The sequence below is a fragment of the Dermacentor silvarum genome, chromosome 1, assembly GCF_013339745.2.
Source record: "Dermacentor silvarum isolate Dsil-2018 chromosome 1, BIME_Dsil_1.4, whole genome shotgun sequence".
NCBI classification, from domain to species: Eukaryota; Metazoa; Arthropoda; class Arachnida; order Ixodida; family Ixodidae; genus Dermacentor; species Dermacentor silvarum.
Genome location: NC_051154.1, coordinates 121104751 through 121124892, shown reverse-complemented (window position 1 = coordinate 121124892; position 20142 = coordinate 121104751). Strand labels below are relative to the sequence as shown.

Below are 20142 nucleotides of genomic sequence, written 5' to 3'. Positions count from 1 at the left end.
GACAAGTCCTCCCTATTGTACGGGCACCGGCATAAATCCCCCGAAAAACTGTGCCAACCCCAACGTGAAAGAAAGGAGCATAAAAAAAAAAAAAAACCGCGTCATGCAGCACAGCCTTCACTTTTCACTTTATTACATTAAAGACCCCATTACGGGGTATTACAATTACATTGCAGCCCACATTGTAATTGTCATTATGTGTTAGGTAGCTTGCTGAAGTGAGATTTAAATCTAAGCCATTTGTGTGCAGGCAATGTAGGCTTCACTAAGTTCCCTTCAGTTCGAGACGTGTTGATAAGTGCGCTTTAGGCAAAGGTCTATCATGTGTTACATACTGGTGAGTTCCCTTAACTCTTTCATTAATGTGAGAAAATGGTAGTTTTTTTTATATTTATTTATTTCAAGAGTATAGTGCCAGCATCTGGTGAGAGGCGTTAAGCAGCCATGGTTACAGACATGAACGGGGGAAAAAATAACACGAAAACAATACATTGAATACAAGGCACGAAGGTTGAGCAGAATGAAATAGCACTCAATTGAAGAATACATGAAACGCGTGTAATTTGCGAAAACGCAGCATTTAGTGCTAACAGTGTGAAAGCATTGCACAAAAAAAATTAAGAATACTAATAAGTAAACTGCTCTTGGCGCTAGGTTGGCGAACATTGAGATACAAATGCAGAAAACCAGAAGAATATGTGCATACGCCACGTGGCAAACGATTTCACACCATTTCATCCTGGCAGACCAACATAATGAAACGGGTTGTGTAAAAATACTCAGCAGGGGCAGAAGCATCGGAAAACACATGGGTACAATCATGCGTAAGAACAGGTCGAAAAAAAAAAAGAAGAGAGATATTGTGGTCGTGAAGAGGAAGAGGTGCAGAAACAGAAAAAGATGAGAGAGGGTAGTCCTAGTACCTCGCACATTTATATAATTTCTTTAAGTACTTTTAAGAATGAATTCACGGTGTTACAGGCAACCACTGCAGCAGGCAGTATATTGCATTACCTTATAGTTTAAGGAAAATATGAATTTGTAAACGCTTCAGTTTTGCAATGGTAATCTTTAAGCTTTTCAGCCTGGCTAGACCGAGTTGATCGACGAGTGTTCAGTATATGCGTCCTTATTTATGCCTAGTTTTCCATGCTAAAGTAGGTACCGTATTTACTCGATTCTAACGCATCCTTGATTGTAACGCGCACCTATTTTCCGTGACCAAAAAAAAAAACATCCTTTACAGTACCGTGCAGCTCATGCTTTCATACAGAAGTACAAGTTTCTCTCGTGTGGAAAAACAAAGATTTACTCCCGATGCACTAAAGTTGCGATGAATAAAAAAAGTTGCAGTTTTGCCCGAAAGGCGAAGCATCGATTGCGATAGCAGATTACTAGACCGCTATATGAAGTAAGGATATCAGTTTTATCGGCCGTATAAACTTGCAAACATTCGCTTAATAAATTAACAAGCACGCAGGGGTGGGACTCCTGCGCCAAACTGCGCCAAACACAGAAAATCGACCGAAATTGCGCCATGCTGCGCCAGAACGGCTTTGGCATGTGTGTTCTGCCAGTGCCCGTGAGCAGCGAGCGGATTTGTTCTCCGAAAAAGAGTGCAGCTGTTCACATTCTGCACATCGCGTGACGGCGCCTCCCGCATATTTTCTCGTAATTTTTGTGCTCTTAAAACTGAACTTATCGGCGCTTCCGGCCAGTGGCCGGCGTGCGCGCGGCCACTACCGGCTGTTGTCACTGCTGTTGGAACGACCAGGCAGGCTGTATTTCGAGTGTACTAGAATATGGTAGAGTAGGCCGAGCGGCGCGGTGCTCCCTAGCTGAGGCGCAAAACAGCGAAAAGTAGGCTGAGGGCACCGCGAGCAAACTAGATAATTGGGAAGCGCTTGCCGCAGTGGGCGGGCGTTTCTGTATCTCGGGCTGGTATAGCCTAAAACTATTAGGTACTCGAGAACAACTTTCTGTGGCAATGAAGGGAAAGCTACGGGCGCGTGGATGCTGCACATGTGTTACCGCGCCAAGTAGTCCGGCAGCGTTTGACGGTGCTTTTGGTTACTCGGAACAGACGCTGAATCAAAGCAACTTGCACGTGCAACTGTTTAGCGTTTGCCCAGACGCGGAAGGGAAAAGTCGCAAAATAAGTAAACTTTTACACTCAGTGGTGTCTTCTGTCTTACAGTGTAGACCACTTATAACGTAACCGCTTATTGTGCAGGACCGGATATAATACGCTCTTTTCAGACTCCCGTTAATTTTCCCACAGCATTCTATGTATACGCGTATCGCTTATATTGCAGTTGTGGGACACGAAATACGAGTTACAGTGCGGCTGCCTGGAAGTTCGGCAGTCAACCTAGACCGCCAACGCTCCCCTCAAACCACAAATACCGTATTTACTCGAATCTAACGCGCACTTTTTTTCCGATAAGACAGGTCCAAAAGTTGTGTACGCGTTAGAATCGAGTACGACCCTAAATCTGCGTTACCATATAGCCGTCGGCATTTCAAAATGGCCGCCTCGCACGTGCGTCGAGCCTAGCTACTCTAGAGCTTAGCTAGCGTAGCTTCCTCCATGTGCACGTGCTTAGGCAATAGTCTACAGTCTGTCTTCACGTTCTCTGTGTCTGCTCTATCAGCATGAAGTACCGAGTTCATCATGATGCCACATTTAAAAGGAAAGTGATCGTGTGTGCGGGGACGGACGGAAATCGGGCCGCTTCACGGGCGTTCGGAGAATCCGAAACTTGCGTTCGGGACTGGCGCAAACAAAAGGAGAGGATTTTTGCCAGCAAAGCAATGCGGAACGGTTTCAGTGGACCGAAGCAGGACATAATCTTCGACGATCCACTTCGGCGATACGATCGCCTTGGCCCTATCTTGAAAGGAATCTGCGACGGGGAAAGTCCGCCGTGCGCCATGTTTTTGCCGCTTATAGGTCGCGTTGAAGTGAGAGGCATGATAGCACAAAGGTCAATTCCCTCGCCGCACTTTGTCACTCGAGCGTTTTGACAGTTCGTTTCCGCGGTGAACGAGCGAGATGTGTTCATGTGTGTGCGCGTGACACTGTGTCTGTTAATTCATTTACTAAGCGAATACGGAACCTATAGCACGGTGACAACGACGGCAGAAATGTGCCTGGAGTGTCCATTATCGCAATAAAATAGTTGTTTTGCTTATAGTGTGGTTATTCGCGACTCCGGCGACTTACGTTATAAGCGGTTTACACTGTATTTAACTGTTACTAATAAGGTGTGTATGTTTTCTCTTCCCTAGCCTGAACCAACATGGATTAAAACGCGGGTGTCTTTTCAGAAGTGCTCTCACTTGTGCTTGCTTTGCCTCCGTAGCTTTCCCTTCATTGCCACAGAAACTTGTCCGCGAGTATAGTCTGTGTTAATGCCCATATGGGTGAGGCATCAGTCATTTTGATCTATCACGAAGGGCCAATGGCGGATTTGATATAAAATGTCAGTTTCGCCCGAAAGGCAAAGCATGGATTGCGATAGCAAATTAGTAGACAGCTTTTCGAAGTAGGGATAGTAGTTTTATCGGCCCCATAAACTTGGAAACATTCGCTTACTAACTGAATTAACAAGCATAGTGTCAGTGCGCACAAGCAAACATGAACACATCACACTCGGTGTCCGCGGACGCTCGCTGTCAAAACGCTAGGGGAGCAAGCGTGACAGCAGCAGCAATAGAAGGAACCTTCGTGCTGTCTATCGCTTCAACGCAAACTGAGCGATGAGACCGCAGCACGCACAAAGGTATGATCACTCTGCAGATTGCTTTCAAGATATGGTGCGCAAGGTACGCAGTTGCTGGCGGAGAAGACGCCGCCGCCCCTCCCTCCTGCGCTGCCTCCCCGCTTTCCGCCCTTTTGCGTGCGAGATTGAGCCACGATCGCCAGTGCCCCTTGTGGCTCGGTCGCGAAATACGCAGTTGCTCCCGGAGCACAACGCCCCCCCCCCCCCCCCCCCCCCTCGCCCCTTAGAACCAGACGCCGGCAGCGTCTGGTTCTAAGCATTGCCGAGCAGCTACGTACCTGCTTTCGCTAAATGAGGTAACCTTCAACCGCGAAACATAATGGTGATCAGATTCAATCGACCACTACAGTCACATGTGCCCAGCAATAACAATGAACAAAATATTTATTACATTTGAGAGCAGCAAAGAGTGGGGTAAGAAATGCAGCTCGACTAATGTGAAACCTGGGAAAGTGCGAAGCAGTGATGTGCCGGTGCTGGAGTAGCGCTACAGCCCGGACGTGATCACGCGCAACGGACACCGACAGCCTGGGCCCCTAAAGTGTTTCGCCCTTAAAATACCGCTGATTAGCATGCCAAGTCTCGACGAAACAGACGCGGCTGCGGCCGCTACCGACGACGAAACGCCACATACGTTGTACACTGGCTGGGCTATCTGTTGCCATTGCACTTCACACTGAGCGCTCACGCGAGCACGTGAAACATGTAACAAATCAGGCAGCACAAGACAAGCGAAGTGGAAGAAAACAATCGAAATAATGCTCGGCGAAGATCACTCAACCAAAGTGCGGCCAGCCTGCTCTCGCAAGGCCCACAGTCCAAAATGGTGGCATAGCATGTTCTGACGCTAGACGTCGCCCTTGTCAGGCAATGGCGCTACTCAAGCATCAGTTTGTGAAAAGATCTATAGCTACAAAGCGCGCTTCTACTATGCACTTTCTGTTGGTATAGTCTGTGTTTCGCTGTAGTTTCAATGTTAGCTGTCATATTCCATTATTCCACCAAAATTCACGATTTGCCTGCTCCTGATCGCTTCAAAATGAAATTTTATGTGCTCCAAGCTGCTCCAGAATACAATTTTGTCTGCTCCAAACTGCTCCAAAAATTACTCCGAAATGACTTTGGGCTGTCCCACCCCTGAGCACGGTGTCACGGGCACACAAGCAAACATGAACAGATCCCGCTCGTTACTGTGGAAACTCACTGTTAAAATGCTGGAGTGACAAAGCGCGGTGAGTGAATTGACCTTCGTGCTAGCATGTTGCTTGCTTCACTGCGACCTATAAGCGGCGAAAACACAGCGCGCGACGGACTTTCCCCGTCTCAGATCGCTTTCAAGATGCATATTCCCTACATATACATATTCCCTGGCGTATCAAAGAAAATGTCGCAGTTTTGTCCGAAAGGCGAAGCTTCGATTGCGATAGCAAATTACTAGAGAGCTATACGAAGCAAGGATAGTAGTTTAATGGGCCATATAAACTTGTAAACATTCGCCTACTAACTAAATAGACAAGCACGGTGTCGCGCGCGCACAGGTAAACATGTACGCATCTCGCTCGATGACCGTGGAAACTCGCCATCCGAACGCTGGAGTGAGGAGGCGCGGCTCTAGCCGCAAGCTAATTGACCTTCATGCCGCCTGTCGCTTCAAAGCGAACTAAACGTCGAAAACACAGCGCATACGAAGTTACTGGCTCTAGTTGAACATTGGTCACGTCGCAAATCGTTTTGAAGAGGAGGCCCGCGCGGGCGCACACTTTTACCACGTCGCAGATCACTTTCGAGATACGACACCCACGCGGCCGGCGCCGGAGTAAGACGACCCCCCCCCCCCCCCCCCCTCCCCAGTGCCTGACGCGCGACAGAAGCAGCCCGCTTCCACCCCGCCTTTTCCCTCGCGTGCGCGCGAGATTGAGCAGCAAGCGTCGGCTGACCCTCGCAAGCTTTCACTCGCACACGCAGCGTACCGCCGGCACGCGGCGACAATGTTACCGTGTTTGGACTTTATACGGGACTTCAAATGACGTCCACGACCACGGCAGAAATTCGCTTGGAGTGTCCATATAATTGCTATCGCAATATCATATATCCACTCATTTCATTATACATTGTCTCACTCATGCCTGAACCTTGGATTATTACGACCTTAGTGAGTGGTTTCTATCTTGGTGTGCACAATCTGCTAGCGTGATAAGTCATCACCGCGAGTGAGCTTGTACACACAACATGCCTCCATTTTTCCACAAGCAAGGTGAACCGATCTCACCTCTGCTTATCGCTAAAGCACTCACCACGTTCACACACACTTCCACTCACCTGCACTCACTCATGTTCACACTCACCTGCACTCACTCACGTTCACACTCACCTCTATACACCCAGAAGCACTCACCACGTTCACACTCACAGCACTCAGTCACGTTCACACTCAGCTCCACTAACACAGCACTCAGTCACGTTCACACTCGTCTCCACTCACACTCACAAGCACTCACCACATTCACACTCACTTCCACTCGCGCTCTTTGGCTCTCACCTGCACTCACACTCACTTCCACTCACAATCATTGGCTCTCACCTCCACTCACACTCACTTCCACTCACAATCATTGGCTCTCACATCCACTCACACTCACTGGCACTCACCTCCACTCACACTCACTGGCACTCACACTCAACTCCACTCACACTCACCGGCACTCACTCGCACTCACCTCCACTCGCACTCACCGGCACTCACTTGCACTCACCTCTACTCGCACTCACTTCCACTCACACTCACTGGCACTCACTCACAGTCACTGGCACTCACTACCCGCCGGGGTGGCTCAGTCAGCTAAGGCTTTGCGCTGCTGAGCACGAGATCGCGGGATTGAATCCTGGCCACGGCGGCCGCATTTCGATGGAGGCGAAATGCAGAAACGCCCGTGTGCTTGCGTTGTAATGCACGTTAAAGAACCCCGGGTAGTCAAAATTAATCCGGAGCCCTCCACTACGGCGTGCCTCATAATCAGAACTGGTTTTGGCACGTAAAACCCCAGAAAGAAGAAGAAAGAAGAACTGCCACTCACTTGCACTCACTTGCACTCACTGGCACTCACTTGCACTGGCACTCACTTGCACTGGCACTCACTTGCACTGGCACTCACTTGCACTGGCACTCACTTCCACTCGCACTCACTTCCACTCGCACTCACTTCCACTCGCACTCACTTCCACTCACACTCACCTCCACTCACACTCACTGGCACTCACTCGCACTCCCACTCACGCCTTTGAAATGAGCAAGTGAGTGTGAGTGAGTGCACTTATGAGTGAGTGCGCCGACCTATGGTCTGAAGAAATAAATGCTCAATACACCGCTATCCTTCGGATAAAAAATAAAAAAAAAGAAACTAAGACTAGTGAGTGCTTCACGGCTCCTGCCAATCGGTGAAGCAGTTCCTAGTTTTTTGTGAAATATTAGTAAATGGATAGTAACATTGGCAGTGCCCCTCACCAGGATTTTACAAGAGAAGTGAAACTGAAACTCTTGGAAACTGGCTGAAAATGTCAGTTCCACATGTTGGACATGCGGCGTACCTTCAGAAATGCGCTTTGGTGAAATACTAAAACTACTTAGACTCCAAACCAAAGCTCACTAGTGAACAGCTGGTGTCATTTTCACGTAATTATGACCGTTCAGAACGGTCATATGGCAAAGCCGACAACCGCGCCTCTTTTCGCTACAACACGCGCAAATTAGTTTGCTAAAAGGGTCGCCAAAAATCACATCGCCAGAGCGGGAAAATTTAAACTGATTCTAAAAGTGGAGTGCCTGGACTAACCACTAATTGGCGCTAAGTGCATAAGAAACGACTCCAACTTGTTGAAATCGGTGATTTAAAGTATCGATCACCGGTGATCGATCTGAATAGGCGGGGTAATGAAAGAGTTAAGTCAACTTCGCTGCAGTACAGCAGTGTATTGTGGTGAGGAATATGCAAGATGTTTCGGTGAAGCATATTAAAAGTGGAAAGGGACCTGTATCACGGGACATAGTATGTGTCCTCTAATCACAGTGGCGCGCACACACCATCTCCAGTCACAGTACGAGCGCTGAGAGCTCTAGTAACTCTACTGGCAGCCATTCAGAGCTGTTCCCGATGTTGCTGTGGCCCAGGAAAAAAAGGAGCGATATATTGTTTCTTTTCTTGATGCTTTTCTTTTGTCATTCCCATCCTCCTGCTGGGTGAATCTCCCAAATTTCAAGGTTTCCAGGTTGGCAGGTATGCTACTGATGGTGAAGTCCTCCTCTTAGAGCCACATGCACGAGGGCATCAGCGGGAATGTTACTGACATGGATATCCATGAATCACCTGTGCAGAGCCTTTTCAATATTAGGGAATGTTGCTGTTAGCACTTGGCAAGCACCTGATTGCATTACACTGCCTTTGCCTTGATGTCAGCCTTGTTAAGAAGAATTGTACTGCCTAAAAGTGCTTCAATAAATTTTAAATGACTGTGGAACTTATGACTTCTCACTTTCTTCCACTCTATGTAGGATAACCTGTCTGTGTCTTTGTGCTTTTTCACAATTATGACAATGGCGCACACGTGGAGCAGTGCTGGGTGACAAATACAAGACAGGGTTTCCAAACGCTAAATGTAGGGCAGGTGTGCCTATTGTTTTTATATTCTTAATGGTCCCAATGTTTGTCATGTTACATTAAAGCAACTATGTACACCCGTGAGCAAAAGTATCCGGACCAGGGGTTGCGCGATAAAGCCGATTGTTTCTTCTGCCTGTGAACGCAACTTGAAATTGAGGACTGCATTCCAAACTTGGCATTGCAAGCTTCTCAGTGTACTCGTCAATTGCAGTTAATGCTTGTTAATTACGAAGCAATTCAGCTTTTTCGGCGACCCTGTGGTCCGTATACTTTTGCTCACTGTTGTACTTGCATGGTGTATCCTTGATCCCTCCTACCAGTCAGCTAAATGGATTTCTTCACTATTGCTCTTGTGTGGCTGAGCAGGTCAGCGTGACTAGAGAGTAAAGAATAGTAAACATTCTGCTTAAAATGTGCACTGAAGAACACTGCCTACTGTATTGCCTAGAGCCGTTGCATAATTGTCATTCGAAGATAAGTATGTATTAACGTAGTAATGATTCAGAAAAAGGAAACTGAAGTAGGTGCATTGCTTTTTACAACATAGGTGATGCTGCTTTCAAGCCCATCTCTGGAAGAGCTGTATCAGCAGACTTGTGCCCTGGCTGAGGATGAATCTCGATTGGGGACTGCGATGCACCCAGCACGTGTGCTCTCCTTTCTGGTGGGCCTCAAAGGCAAGAGCGAGACAGTGGCCATTGGGGGGCCGTGGTCGCCATCCCTTGATGGACCGAATCCGGACTCCGACCCACAAACACTGATTCGGACAGCTGTGCGCACCTGCCGTGCCCTGACTGGCATTGACCTCTCAGCCTGCACCCAGTGGTCAGTGCTTATCTCTTCTTCTGTTCTTGCTCTGTATCTGTTTAATCACTACTTTTCTGCACCGCCTGTTCCTTTTCCCTATCCTCTCTCTGGTACCTGCCTCGGTGGCTTGTGGCTATGGTGTTGAGCTGCTAAGCATGAGGTTGCTGGTTCGATTCCCAGCCGCCGCGGCCGTATTTCGATCGGAGCGAAATGCAAAAATGCTCGTGTAGATTTATGTCCACGTTAAAGAAACCCAGGTGGTCTAAAAATAATTTGAAGTCCCCCACTACAGCATGCCTCATAATCGTATTGTAGTTTTAGTACATATAACACCATAAATTGGTTTAATTCCTTTCTCTTGTTTTTGTCTGTATACACTGCAACCAGACTCAACTGAATGCACATTTGAAATTTTGCATGTCCTTAATTATTGGACCACTTCAAACATTTTGTAAAGTCCATGTATAACAGTGTCTGAAACTTTAGATGCCATCGTACATATTTAATTTGGTCTTTTACACTTTGCATTCTGTAGAGTGCTGCTAAAATTGATTCTATCTTCATTTTTTATTGATTTCCTGCAAAACTTATTAAACAGAATGAGTCAAAGTCCAGTCTTACTTAATGCAGGGCTTTGGCGTCCTTGACAACTTATTGTCTGTCATCGAGCGGGTTAAGCTGTCAAGGTATATTATGGCCTTCAGTCAGGCCTGTTTGTTTTTAGCTCCAAGATCCTTAGCACATTCTTTAGCTGGTACCCAGTGCCACTGCAAATTACTGTTATGCCATCTAACACTGCATTTTTAATGCAAAGCTTTCTTTTAGTCATACCAGGCACTTTGTGGTAGGTTCCAGTCTTGCATCGTTTTGGGCTTTTTAAAAAGAAAAGAAAGATAATCAAGTGTCCAATAGTGGGATCGAACCTTGGTCTCCCAGCACAACAGCCCGATGCTTTCACCATTATGCCTTAATTGCACATTTCTTTTGTGCCAACACTAACCCACGAGCCGCAATATTTGCTTATCGTTGTTGTCGCTCTTCGCAATAATTGTACACAAAAAAGAAAAATACGCTGATTTTAGGAGCGCTGTCCGCTGCGATATGAGCACAGCCGAGCCGGTCGTCTCCCGTCTGTAACCGTGCGCTGCAGCTGAGCCCTTTGAGACATTTGGCGCTTGCCGCATGTTGCTTAGCATGAGCAAAAGCACTTGCACATGCACCAGTTTCCATTCAACCACAGAGTCTAATGAAATGGGTGAATAATATTAAATCTTACCACTTTGTTTTATGTACATCACGTCACATAGCAAGTTGCTTATGAAAGCAAGATCATGCCAGTGTCTCTCATTCTTCCCTTTTAGCAGCCAGTGCATTGGGACGCTGTGTTAGGCTGCACCCACTTTCGGGAACGGCCCACATTTCCCAGTCCTTTCCTCATGGCAGCTAGTACTACGTAGACGCTGTGTGACATTGTACCACCTTCATGATCGGCCTTAATTGTAATGGAACAGGTTGTAATGTTTCATCGCTGGGGTACCAAAAATCAGTCATCGTGCCATCACCTTTATACAGTGTAGACCGCTTACAACGTAAGTCGCCGGAGTCTCGAATATCCGCACTATAAGCGGTACCGCACTATAACCAAAGCAACAATTTTCAAGGCCCGCACATATGCAAAACATGTGCACCGAGCCGCCACGCGTATATGTGACAGTCGAGGAATGCGGCTAGAACGTTTGCATTCAATTTACAGTCGAATCTCGTTAATTCGAACCAAATCATGCGGCGGCGCCTCCGACCGGCATTGCTCCGGCACTGCCATAGAGTAAAAGCTTAGGAGACCCCTCGATGTCGCGCGCGAACAAAACAAAAAGAAAAAGCGGCGGAAATTTCACCCTCTTTCAAATGGCAAGCTCGCCGATTCTCCGTTGCGCGGAAATTTCACCCTCTTTCAATTGGCAAGGTCGCCAATTCTGCGTTGCGCCGGAACATGCGTGTATACGCGTCGACGTCTCAGCCACGCTACCGTAGCCACGTGTAGAAAATGGCAGTGAACCCTTCTTTCTCCTTAATGCTTCCTCTACTTTCTAGTCACGTGTTGACCTTGTTGCTGCGGCTACGGCGCAGAGGGAAGCAGCGGTGCAGTCCCAGGCCGGCCAATGAAACTGCCCACGCCGGCAAATGCCCACTTCCCCCCGATAACGGCAGAAAACGAAACTTTGGGGAGCTGGCGCCGGGCCGGCTGGAGGGACAGCGCCTGCACGGCGGCGGGCGCGCACGGTGAGAGTCGAAAGTGAGGGAGCTACGAGGGAGGGCGAGGGGAGCCACCGAAGCGGGGGAGTTGCCGAGGCGAAACCGCTTCCCTGCCGCCCTCCTCCCTCATATTCCACGGTCTCCGCATGCGCCCTTCGCCGTGCTGTGCCGGCGCCGCCCGCTCCCTGAAGTTTTGTTTACTGCCGTTATCGTGAAGCGAGCGTCGGATGGCGTTGGCAGTTTCGTGGCCCTCGCTCCGTGATATTTCACGACTCGCACTCAAGATTCTGGTTTCAGCCTCACTGGCCGTTCGTTCGTCCGCACCACATGCCCTTCTCCACTTCGTCTCCCTTTCTTCCTCGAGCACTCCTTGGGGCGCCCGTTTGAGGCGAGCGTTAGCCGTCTCCGCTGACTTCCGTACTCCCAGGCAGCCGCACTGTAACCGGTATTTCGTTTCCCGCAACTGCACTATAAGCGATACGTGTATACATGGAGTGCTATGGGAAAATTAACGAGAGTCTGAAAAGACAGCACTATATCCGGTCCTGCACTATAAGCGGTTACGTTATAAGTGGTCTATACTGTATATTGTTGTCGTCATTCTGCTGCTGTCATCACATGCATGCTCATATCACGCATAATCGCTCACCTTACACAAACTCATTGGTCCGTCTTGTTGTGCTTTGCAGAAAACCAAACAATGCTGGATAGCCAGCTACCTGCAAAATGCTTCAATAACATCAATTCCCACAGTGTGTGGGATCTAGATAACTTTTTTATAAGTACTATTTCACATTTTAATGCTTCCTGCTTAGTGCTTAAAGGGCCCCTAAACCACCTCAGATATTTTTTGAACATTTCAAGTAAACAGGTGCATCGAGTTCAGAGTGCCATGGGCACGCCACAAGAAAAAAAAAAAACAGTGCTGTCCTCCTTTCCTGGCCTTTCCGGTATCCCCCGTGGTCGTCACGATGTCACCAGGGTGCATCTGGTGATGTCAACCGGGTCGACGATGTCGATTGATAGAGCAAGAACCTACGACTTTCGGTTAGTCTGCTAGCAGGTACGCGCACTCCCTGCTCTTCCTCGCCGTGTTGCTCGCTTGTGCGCGCTTGCGAATTGGTAATTACAGCCCGCAACGCAAGTGCCAAATTGCTCGCGTTCCAACACAGTCGTGCATAGCGGTCTGATCAGCTGCGCGAACACAGTGCGACAGTGTTTACCTTTCTAGACATGCGCAACACATCGTCCATAGCGGCACGCTTCGCATGAACATGGGCCGGCACGGAAGCAACAGCGGGTAGCCGAAAAGCGCTGAGTCGCGGCCACGGTGTGGTCGCGGCTAAGGCCCGTCCACGTTACCGGCACAGTAACTCACCGCACACGGTTTGCCATTCGCGGGCCGCCGTTCGACAGCGGTTTTGCTCGTAAACGGCGAGATTTCCTTGCCGTAGAGAGGATGAGACCGGGACTCATTTCTGCGGCAGCCTCACTGCTGCTGATCGCTCGACGGCGCCGATATCGTCACTAGGAATTTTACGGTTCCCTTCAAAGCTAAAGCGGACAGCACTTCGGAATGAATTACCGACGCTCACGAGCCACAATATTTGCTTATCGTTGTTGTCGCTCTTCGCAATAATTGTACACAAAAAAGCAAAATACGCTGATATTAGGAGCGCCGTCCGCTGTGATGTGAGCACAGCCGAGCCAGACGTCTCGTGTCAGTAACCGTGCGCTGCAGCTGAGCTCGACAAGTATCGGAGCTCTCGTTCATGTTAAACATTTGACGGCGGAAATTGTTTTTCATAAAATGTACACTTTATGCATCGCTTTATCTAGCGGGTATAATTTTGCTTGGAACAGAAGCTGCAGCCGATGTTTTCGTCGTCGCCGGCGGCGGAGGCATGCAGCTTCGCGCGTCGTCGATTGGCCCATCGATCATGCAGCAGGCGGGGCGCTGGCCGAACTGCCGTATACTTTGGACACCTCTCGCATGGCAGACGTTCTATGGCACTGGAGATCGGTTCGCCGTCAGTATAGTATTTTCCGCTAGCGCGGACGTGCCTTAACCGGAAGTGGACAGTGTTTTGAGAAGTGCATTGGCGACGAGGAATGTCACGTGACATTTGGAGGGGCATTCGGCGAGGAGGAGAGTAGCAAAGGAAAGAGCGAAACGAGCGAGGGCCGTGTTTCGATCATCAAACGCGTGTAACTCCGCTATTACGGCACCATTATGAAAAATTCTCGCGGCTACGTGTTCATTGTAGACTCATGCACAACTGCAACACCACAACTAAATTTCGACCTCTGGGTGGTTTAGGGGCCCTTTAATGTGGAACAATCTGTTGGAAGATTAGAACTCTTTGTCCTTAGGCCTATTCGCGAACAGACCTTGGCTGGTTGACTTTTGGTATTCACCGCAGTGGTCACAATCTTGTGAAGTTTACATAATTTATTTATGTTAATAGTGTTAGGATGCACAGTGGACAGTGTTATTTGTGACCATATACAGTAGCTACCAAATCCATCATTGTTATAAACCTCTTCACATGGCCTACCCCCGCTTGTGACCGTCTGTTTTTGTCTTCATCAGTTGGTTGGAGCTGTGGGCCAATCATGCATGACTATAGGTAGGTATTACAGAGACTGTCCCATCTAGACCACAAATGTGAAGTACTATATATGATCTGGATGGGGGGCGGTGGGGGTGGGGGATTTAATGAGGGCAGATGGTTAGCATATGGTTACCACTTCATGAAAGTCAGCTCTTGAGATGACAGGGTTTATATCATGTTGCCTAAGGTAGCCAATACATGTGACCTCTTTATAGCAGTACAGCTGGAACGACATCATCTAGGAACATTGAAAATTTGTAGATAGTGAAAAATTGGGGTGTTATAAACTGACATAATTATAGTTCCTTGCCTGAGAGAAACTTATGGTGAATGACACATCTAGATTCACCAAAATGGTGCATTACGTTGGGTCACCATCTTAGGGAGGAAAGCATATAAGGTCTGACTTGATATAGCTTCCAAATCGCACCTGTTTTAAGCCTGTGCATGGGGTACACATGCCAGATGAGGCCTTTGTCTGTACTCATCCGTTTAGTAGAATTGATTGCCACTTTGTCTTAAACACAAGTTATGTGCCATGTTGAATGATAAAGAGATTGTGTACTAAGTCCTTGTTTATTAAACTGATACCAAATTGACCACTGTAGCATAGAACACTGAAATAATGCTTATACTTGCAAAGGAAACTAACAGCACGACACAAGACAAAGAAATAACCACAAAGACTCAGCACATTGTCGTTGTGGTTTTTTTCTCTGTTCTGTGTTGTGCTGTTAGTTTCCTTTGCACCAAGATGTAGTAACCAGTCCACCTAGTCAGTTTGTTAATGCTCTTGGCCAATTTGCTTTGACTTTACAATAATGCCTGACATAAGTTGGAATGATTGTGGGGAAATAGGCAAATACAAAACGGAGCATGCATTGGTTTTTCAGTTGTCTAGCTGAGTTCTCATGTCCTTAAAACCAAAAATAACAGCAAATTTAGTTCATTGATATGGATATTTCAAGTAGACATCAAAATGCTACTTCATTTGTTTCACATAACCGGCATTATTTTCATGCAACTTCTCACACCGATGAAAAGACTTCCATATTTCATTTGGAAAGAAAGAAAAGAATTTGTTCATTTATTCAGGCTTGGTTTATTATGCTGCCTGCACATGTACACTGCACACTGTTTCTCAACATCCAATTTTTTGGTGCATAGCACACACCTGCACAATGGCCCTTAATTGTGAATGTGTGCAAAGCCTTTGCTTTTATATATATAGCAAGGTAGTGCAGCTGCAGTGCGCACTTTCGAAATAGCTCTAACCATAGTTTGCTGACATTGTGAGAATACAGGAAAGATGTGTGAAAGCTTAGTGAAATCTTCAATGGTGTTCTAACGTCGCCAGATGATTTTGTTGAGGTCTGACCTCTGCTTTTACATGTTAGTCTGATATGTTCATTCTTTTCTTCCCTGATTTCTTGTGCAATCAGGCTGAACTAGTTATTGTTTATAACATAATTTCACAGAAATCCTTCTGAAATACAGTGAAAGCCTGGACTTCATGGAAGCTTACACTGCACCAATGAATTAAATGAAATTGCATCTTTCAAGTCAAATGAAAATGGCTAGATATTGGGGGGAATTGAAATTGATAATAGTGTGTTAATTACATCTCAAAAAGTGATATTTAATTTAGGGGCTTGTACATTATATTGAGCAACATTTCTATTAAACGCCTTGAAATAATGGAAACAATTAGTAATTCAATAAGTCAACACATTCGTCACATGCACATTAGTCACCTTTATTGATCCAAGAATGGAAAGGGTTAAACAGAAAGTAGATTGTGTGTACATGCAGTTGACAGAAGGCCTCATTCCTCCAATCTGCACTGTTGTAAGTAGCTGGTTTGGCGTGAAGCAATGTGGCCAGACCGAGCACTACTGCATGTTCTGCTGCATTTGGATGCAGCAGAACATGCAGTAGTGCTCGGTCTGGTATGTGCAGTGTGGCAGTGCTGCAGTTCTGTCGTGCACACAAATTTTGGGCTTGGTGGTCATTTTGCACTTTTAATTTCTGGTTGACACCTGTGCCAGGAGAAATGGCGGAATGTGGTTAGATGTGTATGATATCAACTTCACGGGTGAAGTTTCATCACATCCTGCAAGGTCATCCTGACTTACCCTCCTTTTGTATTACATGAAGCGAATTTTACTTAGCCGGACAGCAGTGTCATTCTGCATCGAAGCAGGCAACATTACATAGCTTGGGGATCACAACGCTGCCATATCAATAGTAGGAGTAGTAAAGCTATTTCTTGACACCTTCTGGTGACCCAACCTCCAGACTCACTGCACTTACATGCACTGCACTGGGTTGGCTAAGTGACCTACCACTACATTGCACTATATTATGTGGTGGTTGATAGATGGTGCTTGGTGGCATGCGCTGTATTCATTATGAATTGAACAAAATAAACAGCAGCTTGCAGGACCTGGTGTAGCAGTTTCACGATTTTGTAAGGGGTGGGTGGAAGAAATTTTTATTATCTGTTGCAAAGTGTGTCTGGGTGTGTTAGTATACAAGTAATTATGGTAGGCACCCTTGGCTCTTTGTTTCTACTAAGCATAAACTAGCCATGTGCAAGTATTGCCACTTGTAAATCTGCTTCGTCCTTCATGCGACTCTCATGCTGTCTGCTAATGGCTACTCAATTATATCTGCACCACCTAAAGGGACACTGATTATAATTGACAGGTTTAAAGGAGAAAGACTCCTTCAACGAAAGAGTACCATTGCTATGGTTGTCGTGTACTCATCTTAAAAAGTATGTTGCTGAAATCTCAATATCATATGTTATAAAAAAATGTGCAGTGAGAGGCACTAAACAGAGAACTTGGGGGTATATGGGCCCAGGTAAAACAATGTCATTTCATAAATTTGTGACAAAAAAAAATCAAAAAAAAAAAAAAAACATGTGAAGTACTACTGTGATAAACGCTGGTATGGAGTCATGACCTCTCAACCTTCGATTCTTGCAGGGCAGCAAGAGTTGAGCATTTTGACAGCAGAAAGATGCTCAGACTTGTACTCATGCTTAACTGCAAGGACAAGTCTGGGGTTCTGGATGGTAAAGTACATGTGCTAGGAAACCAGTGTCGTAACAAAAACTTAAGACTCACTTAGAAATGAATGTAGGATTATTGACTAAGAAGAAACTCTGCACACTGTTAATCGTGCATATAAAACTTTTGCAAAATAGTTCTTTCTTTTGAATTCAAGGCTCACGTACTCCCGTACTCCATTAAAACCATTTTTGGGAACTTTTTTCGACAATGTAACCAGGTCGCAGCCCAAAGCACTCTACTTTTAACAAAACGTTGCTAAGTGATGGTGATGATAAGTGCTTAGAATTTTGTCTTTTTTGTCTTTTAATTGTTCCTAGAAGTCTTTCTGATTATTTTTTAAACTGTAGCTTTGAATTACCTCCTATGGTAGTGAGTCAGCGGTGGGAATGTGAAAAGGGAAAACAGCCCCAGATTTCCTAAAACAGTGTCAGATCTCATGATTATGCTTGGCCTATAAAAGTAGCTTTGATTTACCCAGTTAGCTCACTAGTAAGCTCCTTGGTGTATATTTAGAAATAGTGGCAAAGTGAGGCGATATACTAATATTCTTGGGATAAAATGGGGGTGAGTTATTGAACTTTGCTAAAGTTGTATGAATTCTACCAGGGCAATTTGCTGACTCTTTACGTAATAAAAAAGTCACCAGAAAAATCACCAGAAAAGTAGACTCCAAAAAGGCAAAGTTGTCATTTGAAGTGACTGAAAACTTGCTAAATTTAGCAATGTTCCTTCTAAGTTGCCAAAACTGATTAAATCGTGCATCGCTGATAAGTGATCTCCACATTGTGCACATGTTGATGTCTGTGAATTATTTTAAGGATATTTATGAGTGCTATGTGTGTGATGTATTCTTATTCGGTACTCTAATGTGAATTCAGTTTTGGGTGTATGTTATAGTTCATCTGGCGTAGATCTCTTTTGCACATTTGCTGGGGTCTAGTGCTACAATTTCTCACAGACTTTCTCACTTCTGTTAGAAGTATGTAGTCCTCCTGTTCCCCTGTGCAGGAAAAAATAAATAAAAAGACCTTTTTTATTGTAATACTTGTTCGCATACATCACACACATAATAATACATAGCTCTCAAGGCAGGCAGTGACCATTCATGGTTCTAGCCATTCAGAAGTATACTGCATACGGACACCAGATGGCAGCCCTCTTAATTCTCGAATAGAATCTTAAAAGTAGGTCTGTCCATTAATTTTTGGTTTAAGAAGAGCTTTGCAAAGAAGTCAACTTGCAGGCACTTGCAGATAATAGAAGCAGATCCTCAACAGCTGCACACCATAGACAGAGAATTCGACCTTGTTGCTGTTGTACGAATACCTCTTCTGCATAGATGGAAGATTGGGCGCATAGAAGACGAAACATGACGAAGTTTGCATGAGCTCTTAGAAGCCAACTGGCACAAAATTTTGGATGACATAAGAAGCCTAGTTTTAGTGTAGATGCAAGATTTTAGAAATAACAGTGGATGCACCACGAAAATTGTGGGGGGGGGGGGAAAAACATTTTTTACGCAGAAACTAGGGGGCGGGGGGGGGGGGGGGGGGAATGGCCAGTATTGCTCACCAGAAATGACACTTAACCAAGAATGTTCAGAACCAGCGTGGTTCCTCCGCATGACCTCCGAGGTTGGGCGGTGTCCATGGCACACTGGAAATCTCGCAGGCCCTGGTCTGGGATTTGCGCCAAATCTGTTAACCACCAGGTGCATGCATCGTCTACGCTTAGGTGCTGTTCAAAAATTCTTAAGAAAATTAGACAATTACCAGCCCTGCAGCTTTGCCAAAATTGCTTCAATAAACTACTCGTTTATAACTAATTTGGCCAAAGTTAAATTTTATTGCAGTTGGCCTTTAACAGCTGACATAAGAGGCAATGGCCTTGAGAGTCACAAAGAGGTGTGAAAGGAAAAAAATTGATGCACAGACAGAGAGGACAGGATCAACACAGAGTGTTCACTGTAATACCATGAAATCAAAGACATCTGACTGATGTCATTGCAGCCCCAGTTTGGGCCTGGAATTCAATAAAGCATTGTGTTCCAATTACTTTTCTTGTTAGTAATTGGCCTTCCTGTACCTAAGGAATATAACCAGAGAGTTTAAAGATTAGTCTGCTTGTCTAGAATAATTTGTAGTTTCCTTTTAGTTTCCCTCTGGGAGTGCAGTTGAACTCTTGCTGCAGTATTCGGGAAACAAAGGGAAAAGATATGTGTTCAGACATCTCAAGGGGTGCTGACCAGCTTTTATACAGAAAACATTTACCATGTATGCAAAACTTAACTGTTTGCATACTAAGCATTAAAACAAACGTTGCAGTTTTTCATGAGTGCCCAGTTTGCACATGGCATGGTCGAGAGTTGCATACTCACTGCGTGAAAGGTTTGTGTCATATATATGACCATGACTTATCACTCAGGGCAGAAGTTACTTGCTCATGGCTGGTTATTTATGTCAAGTGTAGTGGCCTAAAGACATGATGCGCCGTTGTACATCTGCGGCACTGGGTTAATGGCTAGGGTGTTTTGTCATTGAGCACAGGGTTGTTGGTTTGACATTTCACAGTGTGGCTGTAAGGGCAGTATCTTTATGGGAGCGAAATGAAAATTTTGTTTGGGTATTTAGTTTTGAGGTGGCACTAAAATAAATTTTAGTGCCCAACTGCAGTGTCACTCATAGCTCAGGTACAGCCCAAGAAAGAGCCTATCACCTAATAGATCTTTCTATTTGAGGGAAAGACCACCTTCTCTCTGGACTGTTGTATGTGACAACGAAACATGCATGCTACCGCTTCTGCAGTGCTTTTTGAGCGGTAGCAAAGCGGGTTCACAACATTCCAGAGGGCATTATGGCAACACCCATGGATGTCTCGTTAGAAGGGTGTATACAGTGCTGTGAATGCCTGTTAATAAAAAAAAGAAAAAGAAATAAAAACAATTTAT

General features: G+C 45.9%; 1 protein-coding gene across 3 annotated transcripts in view; it reads left to right on the top strand.

The window, feature by feature from the left end:
• Nucleotides 1–20142, top strand: part of LOC119435943 (cell division cycle and apoptosis regulator protein 1) — a 214492-nt gene that overhangs the window by 120931 nt on the left and 73419 nt on the right. For all 3 annotated transcript variants that reach the window (XM_037702648.2, XM_049660883.1, XM_049660882.1), the window contains one exon: nt 8988–9265. In XM_037702648.2, coding sequence (XP_037558576.1) covers nt 8988–9265 — 278 coding nt within the window. The remainder of the gene's footprint in view (nt 1–8987; nt 9266–20142) is intronic.